The sequence below is a fragment of the Tachyglossus aculeatus genome, chromosome X2 (assembly GCF_015852505.1).
Source record: "Tachyglossus aculeatus isolate mTacAcu1 chromosome X2, mTacAcu1.pri, whole genome shotgun sequence".
Classification (NCBI taxonomy): Eukaryota; Metazoa; Chordata; class Mammalia; order Monotremata; family Tachyglossidae; genus Tachyglossus; species Tachyglossus aculeatus.
The window spans coordinates 4,508,208-4,522,118 of record NC_052100.1 but is presented as its reverse complement, the minus strand read 5'-3'; the positions used below and the strand labels follow the sequence as shown (position 1 = coordinate 4,522,118).

The following is a 13,911-nucleotide window of genomic DNA, read 5'->3' as shown; positions in this document are numbered from 1 at the left end:
TTCACTTCCCTGTGCCTCAGCTGCCTCATCTGTAGAATGGGGGTGAAGAATGTGAGCCCTGGGTGTCCCAACTGGATTTGCTTGTATCCACTCCAGAGCTTAGCATCATCTTCAATCGTATTTATTGAGCGCTTACTATGTGCAGAGCACTGTACTAAGCACTTGGGAAGTACAAACTGGCAACATAATTAGCACATAGTAAGTGCTTAACAAATACCATTATAATTATTATTACTACTACTAATAATAATAATCCCAGCTTCTTCGCTAGCCTTCTGTGTGATCTCGGGCAAGTCAGTTAACTTCTCCGGGCCTCAGTTTCCTCATCTGCAGAACGAGGCTTAAATACCCGTTCTCCCTCCCCCTTGGACTGCAAGCCCAATTTAGGACAAGGACGGTGTCCAACCTGATTATCGTGTGTATACCCCCGCGCTTTATACGGCGCTGGGCATATAATAAGCGCTTAGCAGAGACCACAACGATGCTTCATTATTACCCCTTTCCCTCCAGTCTCCGGGCCTCCATTGGGTACAGGGAATCTGGGAACACACGCTGCAAGCAACATTCACGTTACAGGATGGGGGAAGGGGCTGTTTCTCGGGGAGAAGGAGGTGGGATGCCAGGACCATGACATGGAGCCCCCCACTCGTCACATCACACGTCGCGTTCCTCGTCACTGCGGGGATGGGAGTCTCATTCAAGTCACCCACCATTCCAGGCCTTGTTAGAGCTGCTTTCCTCAAGATCCCATGCGTCCAACACAGCAGCTCTGGCCGTCCCATCCAATATCACCCGTCGATCGAATGACGGATCGAATGAGGTGAGCCCCTGCTGTCGGCGGAGGGCAGCTGGGGAACATCTTGCTTCCCAGGGGGCAAGGAAGGGAGGGCTTGAGTCATTTTGGCCCTGGAGAACTTCCAGGTCTGGAGGAGAATAGGCAGGAAAGTCTAGACGGAACTGCCAGCAGTCCAGTCAGCCCCCTGGCTTGACCAGAGACGCTGGGCTACCCGTTCTGCCAGGTGCTGGCCAAGGTTGGCGGCCACTGAGGGAGGGAAAAGGTCGCCGGGAGGGGCACGTCCTTCCCAAGAAAGGGTGGCAGCGGAGGGAGGAAAGGCCGGTCCGGTCCCTGGGCCGCCATCTCTTCCCCCCTGCCGCCGGCCTAGTGCGGATCTGCCGATTCCCCTCGGCATTGCGGGCCCGGGCCGGTCGGCGAGAGAACCGGTCAAGCCCGGGACAGGAGCTCCAGAAGCAGAGTCCGGACATGGAGGACGCAGGGAGCGGCGGCCCCGGGGCCGGCCGGGGCCACGCTGGCCGGGAGGACGAAGATGTTCCGCTGGCCGTCGAAGCAGTGAAGATCCAGCTCCTGCCGTAGGTCGCCCAAGCTCAGGGCTCCTCTCTTGTCCTGGGGGGGGGACACACCACACACATTCCAGAAAACCCACTCCCCGGGCCTTGGGCGGCCCTGCCCGCTGGAAGGAATTCCGGTTCTGCCGACTACGAGGAGGATGTGGGCGGACCACGCTTTGCCAGAAGGGTGGGGAAGCCCCCAGGGGGAGAGAAGAGCGGCCTTGACTCATTTTCTCCTCTTTCATCATCATCATCAATCGTATTTATTGAGCTCTTACTGTGTGCAGAGCACTGTACTAAGCGCTTGGGAAGTACAAGTTGGCAACATAGAGACAGTCCCTACCCAACAGCGGGCTCACAGTCTAAAAGGGGGAGACAGAGAACAAAACCAAACATACTAACAAAATAAAATAGAATAGATATGTACAAGTAAAATAAATAGAGTAACAAATATGTACAAACATATATACAGGTGCTGTGGGGAAGGGAAGGAGGTAAGATGGGGGGATGGAGAGGGGCACGAGCGGGAGAGGAAGGAAGGGGCTCAGTCTGGGAAGGCCTCCTGGAGGAGGTGAGCTCTCAGTAGGGCCTTGAATGGAGGAAGGGGGCCTTTCCCCCTCTGCCTGTCGCTTGGCAAAAGGGGGCAACGATGTTTAATAATAATAATGGTATTTGTCAAGCGCTTACTCTGTACTAAGCGCTGGGGTGGACACAAACAGATCGGGTTGGACGCAGTCTGCACGCCGCTTTGCTGCATGGCCTTGGGCAAATTGCCGATTTGTACTTCCCTCGCTCGTAGTCCAGTGCTCTGCACACAGTAAGCGCTCAATAAATATGAATGAATTGAAAGTCACTTCTGTGTGCCTCAGTTACCTCATCTGCAAAAGGGGGATGAAGACTGTGAGCCCCACGCAGAAGAGGGACTGTGTCCAACCCGATTTGCTTGTATCCACCCCAGCGCTTAGAACAGTGCCTGGCACGTAGTAAGCACTTAACAAATACCATGGTTTTATTATTCTCCGGGCCTCAGTTACCTCATCTGTAAAATGGGGATTGAAACTGAGCCCCAACTGGAACAGGGACTGTGTCCGAACCCGATTGGTTTGTATCCACCCCAGCGCTTACTACAGCGCCAGGCATTAGAAGCAGCGTGGCTCAGTGTAAAGAGCCCGGGCTTTGGAGTCCAGTCATGAGTTCAAATCCCGGCCCCCGCCACTTGTCAGCTGGGTGACTTTGGGCAAGTCACTTCACTTCTCTGTGCCTCATCTGTAAAACGGGGATTACAGGAGGCCTTCCCAGACTGAGCCCCTTCCTTCCTCTCCCCCTCGTCCCCCTCTCCACCCACCTTTCTTACCTCCTTCCCTTCCCCACAGCACCTGTATATATGGATATATGTTTGTACATATTTGTTACTCTATTTATTTTACTTGTACATATCTATTCTATTTATTTTATTTTGTTAGTATGTTTGGTTTTGTTCTCCGTCTCCCCCTTTTAGACTGTGAGCCCACTGTTGGGTAGGGACTGTCTCTATATGTTGCCAACTTGTACTTCCCAAGCGCTTAGTACAGTGCTCTGCACACAGTAAGCACTCAATAAATACGATTGATGATGATTAAGACTGTGAACCCCCAGTGGGACAACCTGATCACCTTGTAACCCTCCCCAGCGCTTGGAACAGTGCTTTGCACATAGTAAGCGCTTCACAAATGCCGTCATTATTATTATTATAAGGTCAGCGCTTAACACCACAGCCGTGATCATCATCCCTCCCCCGTGAGTCCGCCAGGCCTCGCTTCCCAACGTCAGGGGCTTCCGAAAGCCCACCTCCTCCGGGAAGCCATCACCACCTCCTCCAGGAAGCCTTCCCAGATGAGATCCGGAGGAGGACGGCAGACTTAACACCACAGCCTTGATCATCATCCCTCCCCCTGTGAGTCCGCCAGGCCTCACTTCCCAACGTCAGGGGCTTCCGAAAGCCCACCTCCTCTGGGAAGCCATCAGCACCTCCTCCAGGAAGCCTTCCAAGATGAGTTCCGGAGGAGGACGGCAGACTTAACACCACAGCCGTGATCATCATCCCTCCCCCTGTGAGTCCGCCAGGCCTTGCTTCCCAACGTCAGGGGCTTCCGAAAGCCCACCTCCTCCGTGAAGCCATCACCACCTCCTCCGGGAAGCCTTCCAAGATGAGTTCCGGAGGAGGACGGCAGACTTAACACCACAGCCGTGATCATCATCCCTCCCCCTGTGAGTCCGCCAGGCCTCGCTTCCCAACTTCAGGGGCTTCCGAAAGCCCACTTCCTCCGGGAAGCCAGCATCACCTCCTCCGGGAAGCCTTCCAAGATGAGATCCGGAGGAGGACGGCGGACTTAACACCACGGCCGTGATCATCATCCCTCCCCCTGTGAGTCCGCCAGGCCTCGCTTCCCAACGTCAGGGGCTTCCGAAAGCCCACCTCCTCCGGGAAGCCATCCCCACCTCCTCCGGGAAGCCTTCCAAGATGAGATCCGGAGGAGGACGGCGGACTTAACACCACGGCCGTGATCATCATCCCTCCCCCTGTGAGTCCGCCAGGCCTCGCTTCCCAACGTCAGGGGCTTCCGAGAGCCCACCTCCTCCGGGAAGCCATCACCACCTCCTCCGGGAAGCCATCACCACCTCCTCCGGGCAGCCTTCCAAGATGAGTTCCGGAGGAGGACGGCGGACTTGACACCACAGCCGTGATCATCATCCCTCCCACTGTGAGTCCGCCAGGCCTCGCTTCCCAACGTCAGGGGCTTCCGAGAGCCCACCTCCTCCGGGAAGCCATCCCCACCTCCTCCGGGAAGCCTTCCAAGATGAGATCCGGAGGAGGACGGCGGACTTAACACCACGGCCGTGATCATCATCCCTCCCCCTGTGAGTCCGCCAGGCCTCGCTTCCCAACGTCAGGGGCTTCCGAGAGCCCACCTCCTCCGGGAAGCCATCACCACCTCCTCCGGGAAGCCATCACCACCTCCTCCGGGCAGCCTTCCAAGATGAGTTCCGGAGGAGGACGGCGGACTTGACACCACAGCCGTGATCATCATCCCTCCCACTGTGAGTCCGCCAGGCCTCGCTTCCCAACGTCAGGGGCTTCCGAGAGCCCACCTCCTCCGGGAAGCCATCCCCACCTCCTCCGGGAAGCCTTCCAAGATGAGATCCGGAGGAGGACGGCGGACTTAACACCACGGCCGTGATCATCATCCCTCCCCCTGTGAGTCCGCCAGGCCTCGCTTCCCAACGTCAGGGGCTTCCGAGAGCCCACCTCCTCCGGGAAGCCATCACCACCTCCTCCGGGAAGCCATCACCACCTCCTCCGGGCAGCCTTCCAAGATGAGTTCCGGAGGAGGACGGCGGACTTGACACCACAGCCGTGATCATCATCCCTCCCCCCGTGAGTCCGCCAGGCCTTGCTTCCCAACGTCAGGGGCTTCCGAAAGCCCACCTCCTCCGGGAAGCCATCACCACCTCCTCCAGGAAGCCTTCCCAGATGAGATCCGGAGGAGGACGGCAGACTTAACACCACAGCCTTGATCATCATCCCTCCCCCTGTGAGTCCGCCAGGCCTCGCTTCCCAACGTCAGGGGCTTCCGAGAGCCCACCTCCTCCGGGAAGCCATCATCACCTCCTCCAGGAAGGAATCACCACCTCCTCCGGGCAGCCTTCCAAGATGAGTTCCGGAGGAGGACGGCGGACTTAACACCACAGCCATGATCATCATCCCTCCCCCCGTGAGTCCACCAGGCCTCGCTTCCCAACGTCAGGGGCTTCCGAGAGCCCACCTCCTCCGGGAAGCCATCCCCACCTCCTCCGGGAAGCCTCCCAAGATGAGTTCCGGAGGAGGACGGCGGGAGCCGGGGTTCCCTGAGGCCGACTGCTCCAAGCCCCTCCATCCCGGCTGACCCACCCGATGCCCACCTGCTTGTTGGCGACCACCAGCACCGGCAGGTCAGGGTCCTCTCCCAGGAGCATGTGCAGCTCCTGCCGGGCGCTGGGGAGGCGAGGCCGGTCGGCGGAGTCCACCACGAACACCAGGACGTCCGCCTGGCTCAGGAACTCCTTCCAGTAGAAGCGCAGGTTCTGGCCGCCCCCCACTGAGGACAGGGGAGGGGACTACAGTCAGACCCTCCGCGCGGGGAGGGCACACTCGCTGCCCGGATGGCAGAGGACCTGGGTTCTAATCCCGCCTGCTACATCGCTTTTCTGGGCCTCGGAGATTATCGTATTGTTCTCCCAAACACTTCATCATCATCATCATCATCAATCGTATTTATTGAGCGCTTACTATCATCATCAATCGTATTTATTGAGCGCTTACTATGTGCAGAGCACTGTACTAAGCGCTTGGGAAGTACAAGTTGGCAACATCTAGAGACGGTCCCTACCCAACAGCGGGCTCACAGTCTAAAAGGGGGAGACGGAGAACAAAACCAAACATATTAACAAAATAAAATAAATAGAATAGATATGTACAAGTAAAATAAATAAATAAATACAGTGCTCTGCATACAGGAAGTGCTCAATCAATCAATCAATCAATCGTATTTATTGAGCGCTTACTGTGTGCAGAGCACTGTACTAAACGCTTGGGAAGTACAAATTGGCAACATCTAGAGACGGTCCCTACCCAACAGCGGGCTCACAGTCTAAAAGGGGGAGACGGAGAACAAAACCAAACATATTAACAAAATAAAATAAATAGAATAGATATGTACAAGTAAAATAAATAAATAAATACAGTGCTCTGCATACAGGAAGTGCTCAATCAATCAATCAATCAATCGTATTTATTGAGCGCTTACTGTGTGCAGAGCACTGTACTAAGCGCTTGGGAAGTACAAGTTGGCAACATCTAGAGACAGTCCCTACCCAACAGCGGGCTCACAGTCTAAAAGGGGGAGACGGAGAACAAAACCAAACATACTAACAAAATAAAATAAATAGAATAGATATGTACAAGTAAAATAAATAAATAAATAAATAAATACAGTGCTCTGCATACAGGAAGTGCTCAATCAATCAATCAATCGTATTTATTGAGCGCTTACTGTGTGCAGAGCACTGTACTAAGCGCCTGGGAAGTACAAGTTGGCAACATATAGAGACAGTCCCTACCCAACAGTGGGCTCACAGTCTAAATCACAGTCAGTAAATACGATTGATTGATGGACTGTAAACTCGTGGGCAGGGAATATATCTTTTGGCCTAGAGGAAAGGCAACAGCCTTGAAAGGTTGGGGGCCTGGGTTCTAATCCCCTCTCCGGTATGAGAGTTAAAGAAAATTGTAAATACACGGGAGGGTTTAGAGTAAATCACCTAGGAGTGCCGAGAGAAAAATTATATGAGAAGCGGCGTGGCTCAGTGGAAAGAGCCCGGACTTCGGAGTCAGAGGTCAGGGGTTCAAATCCCGGCTCCGCCACTTGTCAGCTGTGTGACTTTGGGCAAGTCACTTCACTGGGCCTCAGTTACCTCATCTGTAAAATGGGGATTCTTAATAATAATAATAATGACATTTATTAAGCGCTTACTATGTGCAAGGCACTATTCTGAGCGCTTGGGAGGTTACAAGGTGATCAAGTTGTCCCACGGGGGGCTCACAGTTTTAATCCCATTTTAAGACTAAGATTAAGGCTGTGAGCCCACTTTGGGACAACCTGATTACCTTGTAACCTCCCCAGCGCTTAGAACAGTGCTTTGCACATAGTAAGTGCTTTACAAATGCTGTCATTATTATTATTATTATTATTGTCCTCTCCCAAGCACAGTGCTGTGCACACAGTAAGCGCTCAGTAAATACGATTGACTGAATGACTACTACTACCTCCAGCCTCCTGCCCCACGGCCTTCCATTCCTTCAATCGTATAATAATAATAATAATATTAATGATGGCATTTATTAAGCGCTTACTATTTGCAAAGCACTGTTCTAAGCGCTGGGGAGGTTACAAGGTGATCCCTTCAAGGCCCTGCTGAGAGCTCACCTCCTCCAAGAGGCCTTCCCAGACTGAGCCCCTTCCTTCCTCTCCCCCTCGTCCCCCTCTCCATCCCCCCCATCTTACCTCCTTCCCTTCCCCACAGCACCTGTATATATGGATATATGTTTGTACAGATTTATTACTCTATTTTATTTGTACATATCTATTCTATTTATTTTATTTTGTTAGTATGTTTGGTTTTGTTCTCCATCTCCCCCTTTTAGACTGTGAGCCCACTGTTGGGTAGGGACTGTCTCTACATGTTGCCAATCTGTACTTCCCAAGCGCTTAGTACAGTGCTCTGCACATAGTAAGCGCTCAATAAATACGATTGATGATGATGATGATGATGATGATCAGGTTGTCCCGGGGGGGGACTCACAGTTTTAATCCCCATTTTCCAGATGAGGGAACTGAGGCCCAGAGAAGTGAAGTGACTTGCCCAAAGTCACACAGCTGACAACTGGCGGAGCCGGGATTTGAACCCACGACCTCGGACTCCAAAGCCCACGCTCTTTCCAGTGAGCCACGCTGCTTCTATTTCCTGAGCGCTTACTGTGTGCAGAGCACTGTACTAAGCGCTTGGGAAGTGCCCCACGGGCACCTGCCCCTCAGCGTCCTGCCCCTCGGCATCCCACCCCTCGGCGTCCCACCCGTCAGCCTCCCGCGCCTCAGTCGCCCTCCCCTCGGCCGGTCTCCCACCCCTGGTCCTCGTCGGCCGTGCTCACCCTCCAGGAGGTCCATCTGGAAGGCCCGGGTGGGCAGCCGCACGGAGTTGAAGCCCCAGGTGGGGGCCACGTGGCCCTCGGTGGCCTGCCCGGCCAGGCAGCGGAGGAGGCTGCTCTTCCCGGCCCCATCCAGGCCCAAAACCAGCACTTGACGCTCATCCCGATCCAGCTGCCAAGGGACCACAGCGGCGTTGGGAGGGACCCCCGGGCCTGGAATGCCCCCAATCCCTCTGCCCATCCGCCAAGCTAGCTCTCTTCCTCCCTCCAAGGCCCTACTGAGAGCTCACCTCCCCCAGAAGGCCTTCCCACACTCAGCCCCTTCCTTCCTTTCAATCAATCAATCCTTCGTATTTATTGAGCGCTTACTGTGTGCAGAGCACTGTACTAAGCGCTTGGGAAGTCCAAGTTGGCAACATCTAGAGACAGTCATCATCATCAAGCATATTTATTGAGCGCTTACTGTGTGCAGAGCACTGTACTAAGCGCTTGGGAACAGTCATCATCATCATCATCAAGCGTATTTATTGAGCGCTTACTGTGTGCAGAGCACTGTACTAAGCGCTTGGGAAGTCCAAGTTGGCAACATCTAGAGACAGTCATCATCATCAAGCATATTTATTGAGCGCTTACTGTGTGCAGAGCACTGTACTAAGCGCTTGGGAATTACAAGTTGGCAACATATAGAGACAGTCCCTACCCAACAGTGGGCTCACAGTCTAAAAGGGGGAGACAGAGAACAAACCAAACAGACTAACAAAATGAAATAAATGGAATAGATATGTACAAGTAAAATAAATAAATAAATAGTCCCCCTCTCCATCCCCCCATCTTACCTCCTTCCCTTCCCCACAGCACCTGTATATATGTATATATGTTTGTACGTATTTATTACTCTATTTATTTATTTATTTTACTTGTACATATCTATCCTATTTATTTTATTTTGTTGGTATGTTCGGTTTTGTTCTCTGTCTCCCCCTTTTAGACTGCGAGCCCACTGTTGGGTAGGGACTGTCTCTATGTGTTGCCAATTTGTACTTCCCAAGCGCTTAGTACAGTGCTCTGCACATAGTAAGCGCTCAATAAATACGATTGATTGATTGATTGATTAATCCCCATTTTCCAGATGAGGGAACTGAGGCCCAGGGAAGTGAAGTGACTTGCCCAAAGTCACACAGCTGACCAGTGGCGGAGCCGGGATTTGAACCCATGACCTCTGACTCCAAAGCCCGAGCTCTTTCCACTGAGCCACTTTTGTTAGTATGTTTGGTTTTGTTCTCTGTCTCCCCCTTTTAGACTGTGAGCCCACTGTTGGGTAGGGACTGTCTCTATATGTTGCCAATTTGTACTTCCCAAGCGCTTAGTACAGTGCTCTGCACCCAGTAAGTGCTCAATAAATATGATTGATGATGATGATGATGGTAAGTGCTTAATAAATGCCATCATTAGGCATTTACTGGCATCATAAGGCACACAGTAAGCGCTCAATAAATATGATTGAATGAATGAATGAATTAAAAATAGTGAATCTCACATGGAAAACCAATTTGTCTGATCCCATTATACTGGATTTACCGCCTAATAATATAAGCTGCTCTAGACTGTAAGCTCGTTGTGGGCAGGGAATGTGTCTGTTTATTGTTCTGTTATACTCTCCCAAGCGCTTAGTACAATGCTCTGTACACGGTAAGCCCTCGTCAAATACGACTGAAGGAACAAAGACCTTTAATTTATTTATTTATATTAATAATAATAGTAATAATAATGGCATTTATTAAGCGCTTACTATGTGCAAAGCACTGTTCTAAGCGCTGGGGAGGTGTCTGTCTTCCCCTCTGGACTGTAAGCTCATTGCAGGCAGGGAATGGATCTGCTTATTGTTGTACTCTCCCAAGCACTCACTGCAATGCTCTGCACGCAGTAAGCGCTCAATAAATACGACTGAATGAATGAATGAATGAATAAATAAATTCAACTGAATGAATGAATGGAAGAGGTTCAAAATCCTGCCGACACACTTGGATTCTTAGGTTTTCCAATCTATTCTTTTCTGAAGGCCACGGACATATTTTAGGGAAGCAGCGTGGCTCAGTGGAAAGAGCAGGGGCTTTGGAGTCAGAGGTCATGGGTTCAAATCCAGCCCCTGGCAATTGTCAGCTATGTGACTTTGGGCAAGTCACTTCACTTCTCTGGGCCTCAGTGACCTCATCTGTAAAATGGGGATTAAGACTGTGAGCTCCCTGTGGGACAACCTGATCACCTTGTAACCTCCCCAGCTCTTAGAACAGCTCCAGAAAGCTCTTAGAATTTACTATACTATTTGTTTTATTTTGTTAATATGTGTTGTTTTGTTGTCTGTCTCCCCCTTCTAGACTGTAAGCCCGCTGTTGGGTAGGGACCGTCTCTATATGTTGCCAACTTGTACTTCCCAAGCGCTTAGTACAGTGCTCTGCACATAGTAAGTGCTCAATAAATACGATAAAAAACAGTGCTTTGCACACAGTAAGTGCTTAATAAAGGCCATAATTATTATTATTATTATTTTTGAACCCTAAATAACGGGACTGTTTCTACAACTTCTCTGTGCCTCAGTTTCCTCATCTGTAAAACAGGGGTTAAATACTTCTCCTTAAAGACCGTGAGCTCTGGATGAGCCGTGACTGACTGGTTTGCTTATATTGTATTTTCCCCCGGGGGTTTAGTTCAGTAAGGGCGTAATAAATATTGCATTTCTGCTTCTGTCATTGTTATTTTGGTGGAGAGATCTTTAGTGCTTATAGGAAGTCCTCACTTCCCATTTAAAATCAACCCTTCAACCTGATTTTCGCAGTCCCAAAATGACTGGAGGCCTTCAAATGGGGAAAGAGCGCGGGCCTGGAAACTGAGGCACCTGGGTTCTAATCTGGGCTCTGCTCTTTGCCTGCTGTGTGAACTTGGGCAAGACACTTAACCTCTCTGGGCCTCAGCTGCTTCATCTGTGAAACGAGAAATCAAGACCCCTTCTCCCTCCTGCTTAGACTGAAAAATGATACAAATGATACCGAGACTGTTATCTTGTATCTACCCCTGCATTTAGGAGACTGCTTGGCCCAGATTAAGCCTTCATGAATATCATTATTATTGTTATTATTATTATTAATTATCACCCTTGCACTTGGATCTCTCGCACATAGTAAGCGCTTAATAAATGCCATTATTGAGAAGCAGCGTGGCTCAGTGGAATGAGCCCGGGCTTTGGAGTCAGTGGTCATGGGTTCAAATCCCTGCTCTGCCAATTGTCAGCTGTGTGAACTTGGGCGAGACACTTAACCTCTCTGGGCCTCAGCTTCTTCATCTGTAAAACGAGAAATCGAGACCCCTTCTCCCTCCTACTTAGACTGAAAAATGATACAAATGATACCGAGACTGTTATCTTGTATCTACCCCTGCACTTAGGAGAGTGCTTGGCCCAGATTAAGCCTTCACGAATACCATTATTATTGTTATTATTGTTAATTATCACCTTTGCACTTGGATCTCTCGCACATAGTAAGCGCTTAATAAATGCCATTATTGAGAAGCCGCGTGGCTCAGTGGAATGAGCCCGGGTTTTGGAGTCAGTGGTCATGGGTTCAAATCCCGGCTCTGCCAATTGTCACCTGTGTGGCTTTGGGCAAGTCACCTAACTTCTCTGTGCCTCAGTTCCCTCGTCTGTAAAATGGGGGTTAAGACTGTGAGCCCCCCGTGGGACAACCTGATCACCTTGTCACCTCCCCAGCGCTTAGAACAGTGCTTTGCACATAGTAAGCGCTTAATAAATGCCATTATTATTATTATTGTTACTATTATTTCACCCTTTATTCACCCCTCCTTCTGCCCCACAGCACTTAGGTCTATATCCATAATTTATTTATTTCTATTAATGTCTATTCGTCCTGCTCTAGGCTGCAAGCTCATTGAGGGTAGGGAATGTTTTTGCCAAATCTGTTATATTGGACTCATCCAAGAGTTCAGTACAGTGCTCCGCACACAGTAAGCGCTCGATAAATATAATTGAGGAGGATGGTGATGATGATAATGATGGCATTTATTAAGCGCTTACTATGTGCAAGGCGCTGTTCTAAGCGCTGATGATGAAGCTGGGGCTGGGGTGGAGGGGGAAGACCTCAGGCTGGAGAAGGAAGGGGTGGGGAAGACCTGGGGCTCAGTACAGTGCTTTGCACACAGGAAGTGCTCAATAAATATGATTATTATTATTATTATTATGGGGCAAGGAGGAGGGGGAGAGCTGGGGCAGGGGGAGAAGAGGGGGCTGGAGCTTAGTACAGTGCTTTGCATACAGGAAGCACTCAAATATGATGATGATGATTATTATCATTATTATTATTATTATGGGGCAAGGAGGAGGGGGAGAGCTGGGGCAGGGGGAGAAAAGGGGGCTGGGGCTTAGTATAGTGCTTTGCATACAGTAGGCGCTCAATAAATTCGATTATTATTATTATTATAGGAGGGGGAAAGCTGGGGCTGGGGGAGAAGAGGGCGCTGGAGGAGGAGGAGGAAGAATTAATCAATCAATCAATCAATCGTATTTATTGAGCGCTTACTGTGTGCAAGAAGAGGAGGAAGGAGTCGGGGCTGGAGGAGCAGGGGGAGGGGGGAACTGGGCCTGGGTTTTAGTACTCTGCACACAGTAAGTGCTCAATAAATACGATTATTATAATAATAATAATTATTATTATTGGATGAAGAGGAGGAGGAGGAGGAGGAGGAGGCGTTGGCCTGTTCAGTGGGGTCCAGAAGAGCCGGGCAAGGAGCCAGAGGGTGCGGCCTATTGTTGGGTGACAGGGCACAGGAAGGGCGGGTCCTTAGCCGGGGGCCGGGGGCTCCTGGGGCCGGGGCCCAGGGTTACAGGCTCCACATCACCCCTTCTCCGGAGGAGGAGGATGAGGATGATGGCATTTGTGAAGCGCTTACTACGTGCAAAGCACTGTTCTAAACGCTGGATGCCCACAGCCCACTTCCAGAGGATGGTCTCCGCCTGCTGCCCACCTCCAAAGGATGCCCACCGCCCACCTTCAAAGGATGCCCACCTCCCGCTGCCCACCTCCAAAGGATGCCCACCGCCCACCTCCAAAGGATGCCCACCGCCCACCTCCAAAGGATGCCCACTGCCCACCTCCAAAGGATGCCCACTGCCCACCTCCAAAGGATGCCCACCTCCCACTGTATACATCCAGAGGATGTCCACCGCCCATGCCCCTCTCCAGAGGATGCCCACCGCCCACTGCCCACCTCCAAAGGATGCCCACCGCCCACCTCCAAAGGATGCCCACCTCCAAAGGATGCCCACCGCCCACCTCCAAAGGATGCCCACCTCCAAAGGATACCCACCACTCACTGCCCACCTCCAGAGGATGTCCACCGCCCATGTCCCTCTCCAGAGGATGCCCACCGCCCATGCCCCTCTCCAGAGGATGCCCACCACCTCTCCTCAGTACCCCCCGATCTCTCCTCCCCAGCTCCTTTAGTCGTCTCCTCCCCGGTACCCCCCAGTTCTCTCCTTTTTTTAATGGTATTTGCTAAACGCCGAAGCAGCAGGGTAAATCCAAGCTAATCCGATTGGACACAATCCCCGGCTCCAGTGGGTCTCCCAATCTTGATCCCCGTGCCCGCCTTACCTCCCGGAGGTGGGGGGTCATCCGGGCACGGTCCTGTTGGGGGTCCCGGGGGGGGTCCCGGCGGGAGGATTTCCAGAGGACAAAGAGGGCGGAGGCCAGCCCGGCGGCGGCGGCCCCCCCAAGGCCCAGCAGCAGCAGCAGCAGCAGAGGGCCCAGGGCCCGGGGGGCCATAGGGCCTGGCCA

General features: G+C 51.8%; 1 protein-coding gene across 1 annotated transcript; it reads right to left on the bottom strand.

Annotated features, from left to right (window-relative positions):
* Nucleotides 1–467: 467 nt before the first annotated feature.
* ARL10 (ADP ribosylation factor like GTPase 10) lies at nt 468–13,911 on the bottom strand. Its single transcript, XM_038771139.1, has 4 exons — nt 13,729–13,911; nt 8,072–8,240; nt 5,287–5,462; nt 468–1,402 (listed from the first exon to the last, which is right to left on the bottom strand). The coding sequence occupies exons 1-4, from the start codon at nt 13,897–13,899 to the stop codon at nt 1,223–1,225; spliced, it is 696 nt and encodes a 231-aa protein (XP_038627067.1). The 5' UTR covers nt 13,900–13,911; the 3' UTR covers nt 468–1,222.

What these genes read in the sequence shown, in the direction of transcription:
- ARL10 (XM_038771139.1), bottom strand. Translation starts at nt 13,899, where the DNA reads ATGGCCCCCCGGGCCCTGGGCCCTCTGCTGCTGCTGCTGCTGCTGGGC. An exon ending in TGACCCCCCACCTCCGGGAG is followed by an intron (nt 8,241 to 13,728) that starts GTAAGGCGGGCA and finishes GTCCCTTGGCAG; the next exon opens with CTGGATCGGGATGAGCGTCA. An exon ending in TGGTGGTCGCCAACAAGCAG is followed by an intron (nt 1,403 to 5,286) that starts GTGGGCATCGGG and finishes TCCCCCCCCCAG; the next exon opens with GACAAGAGAGGAGCCCTGAG.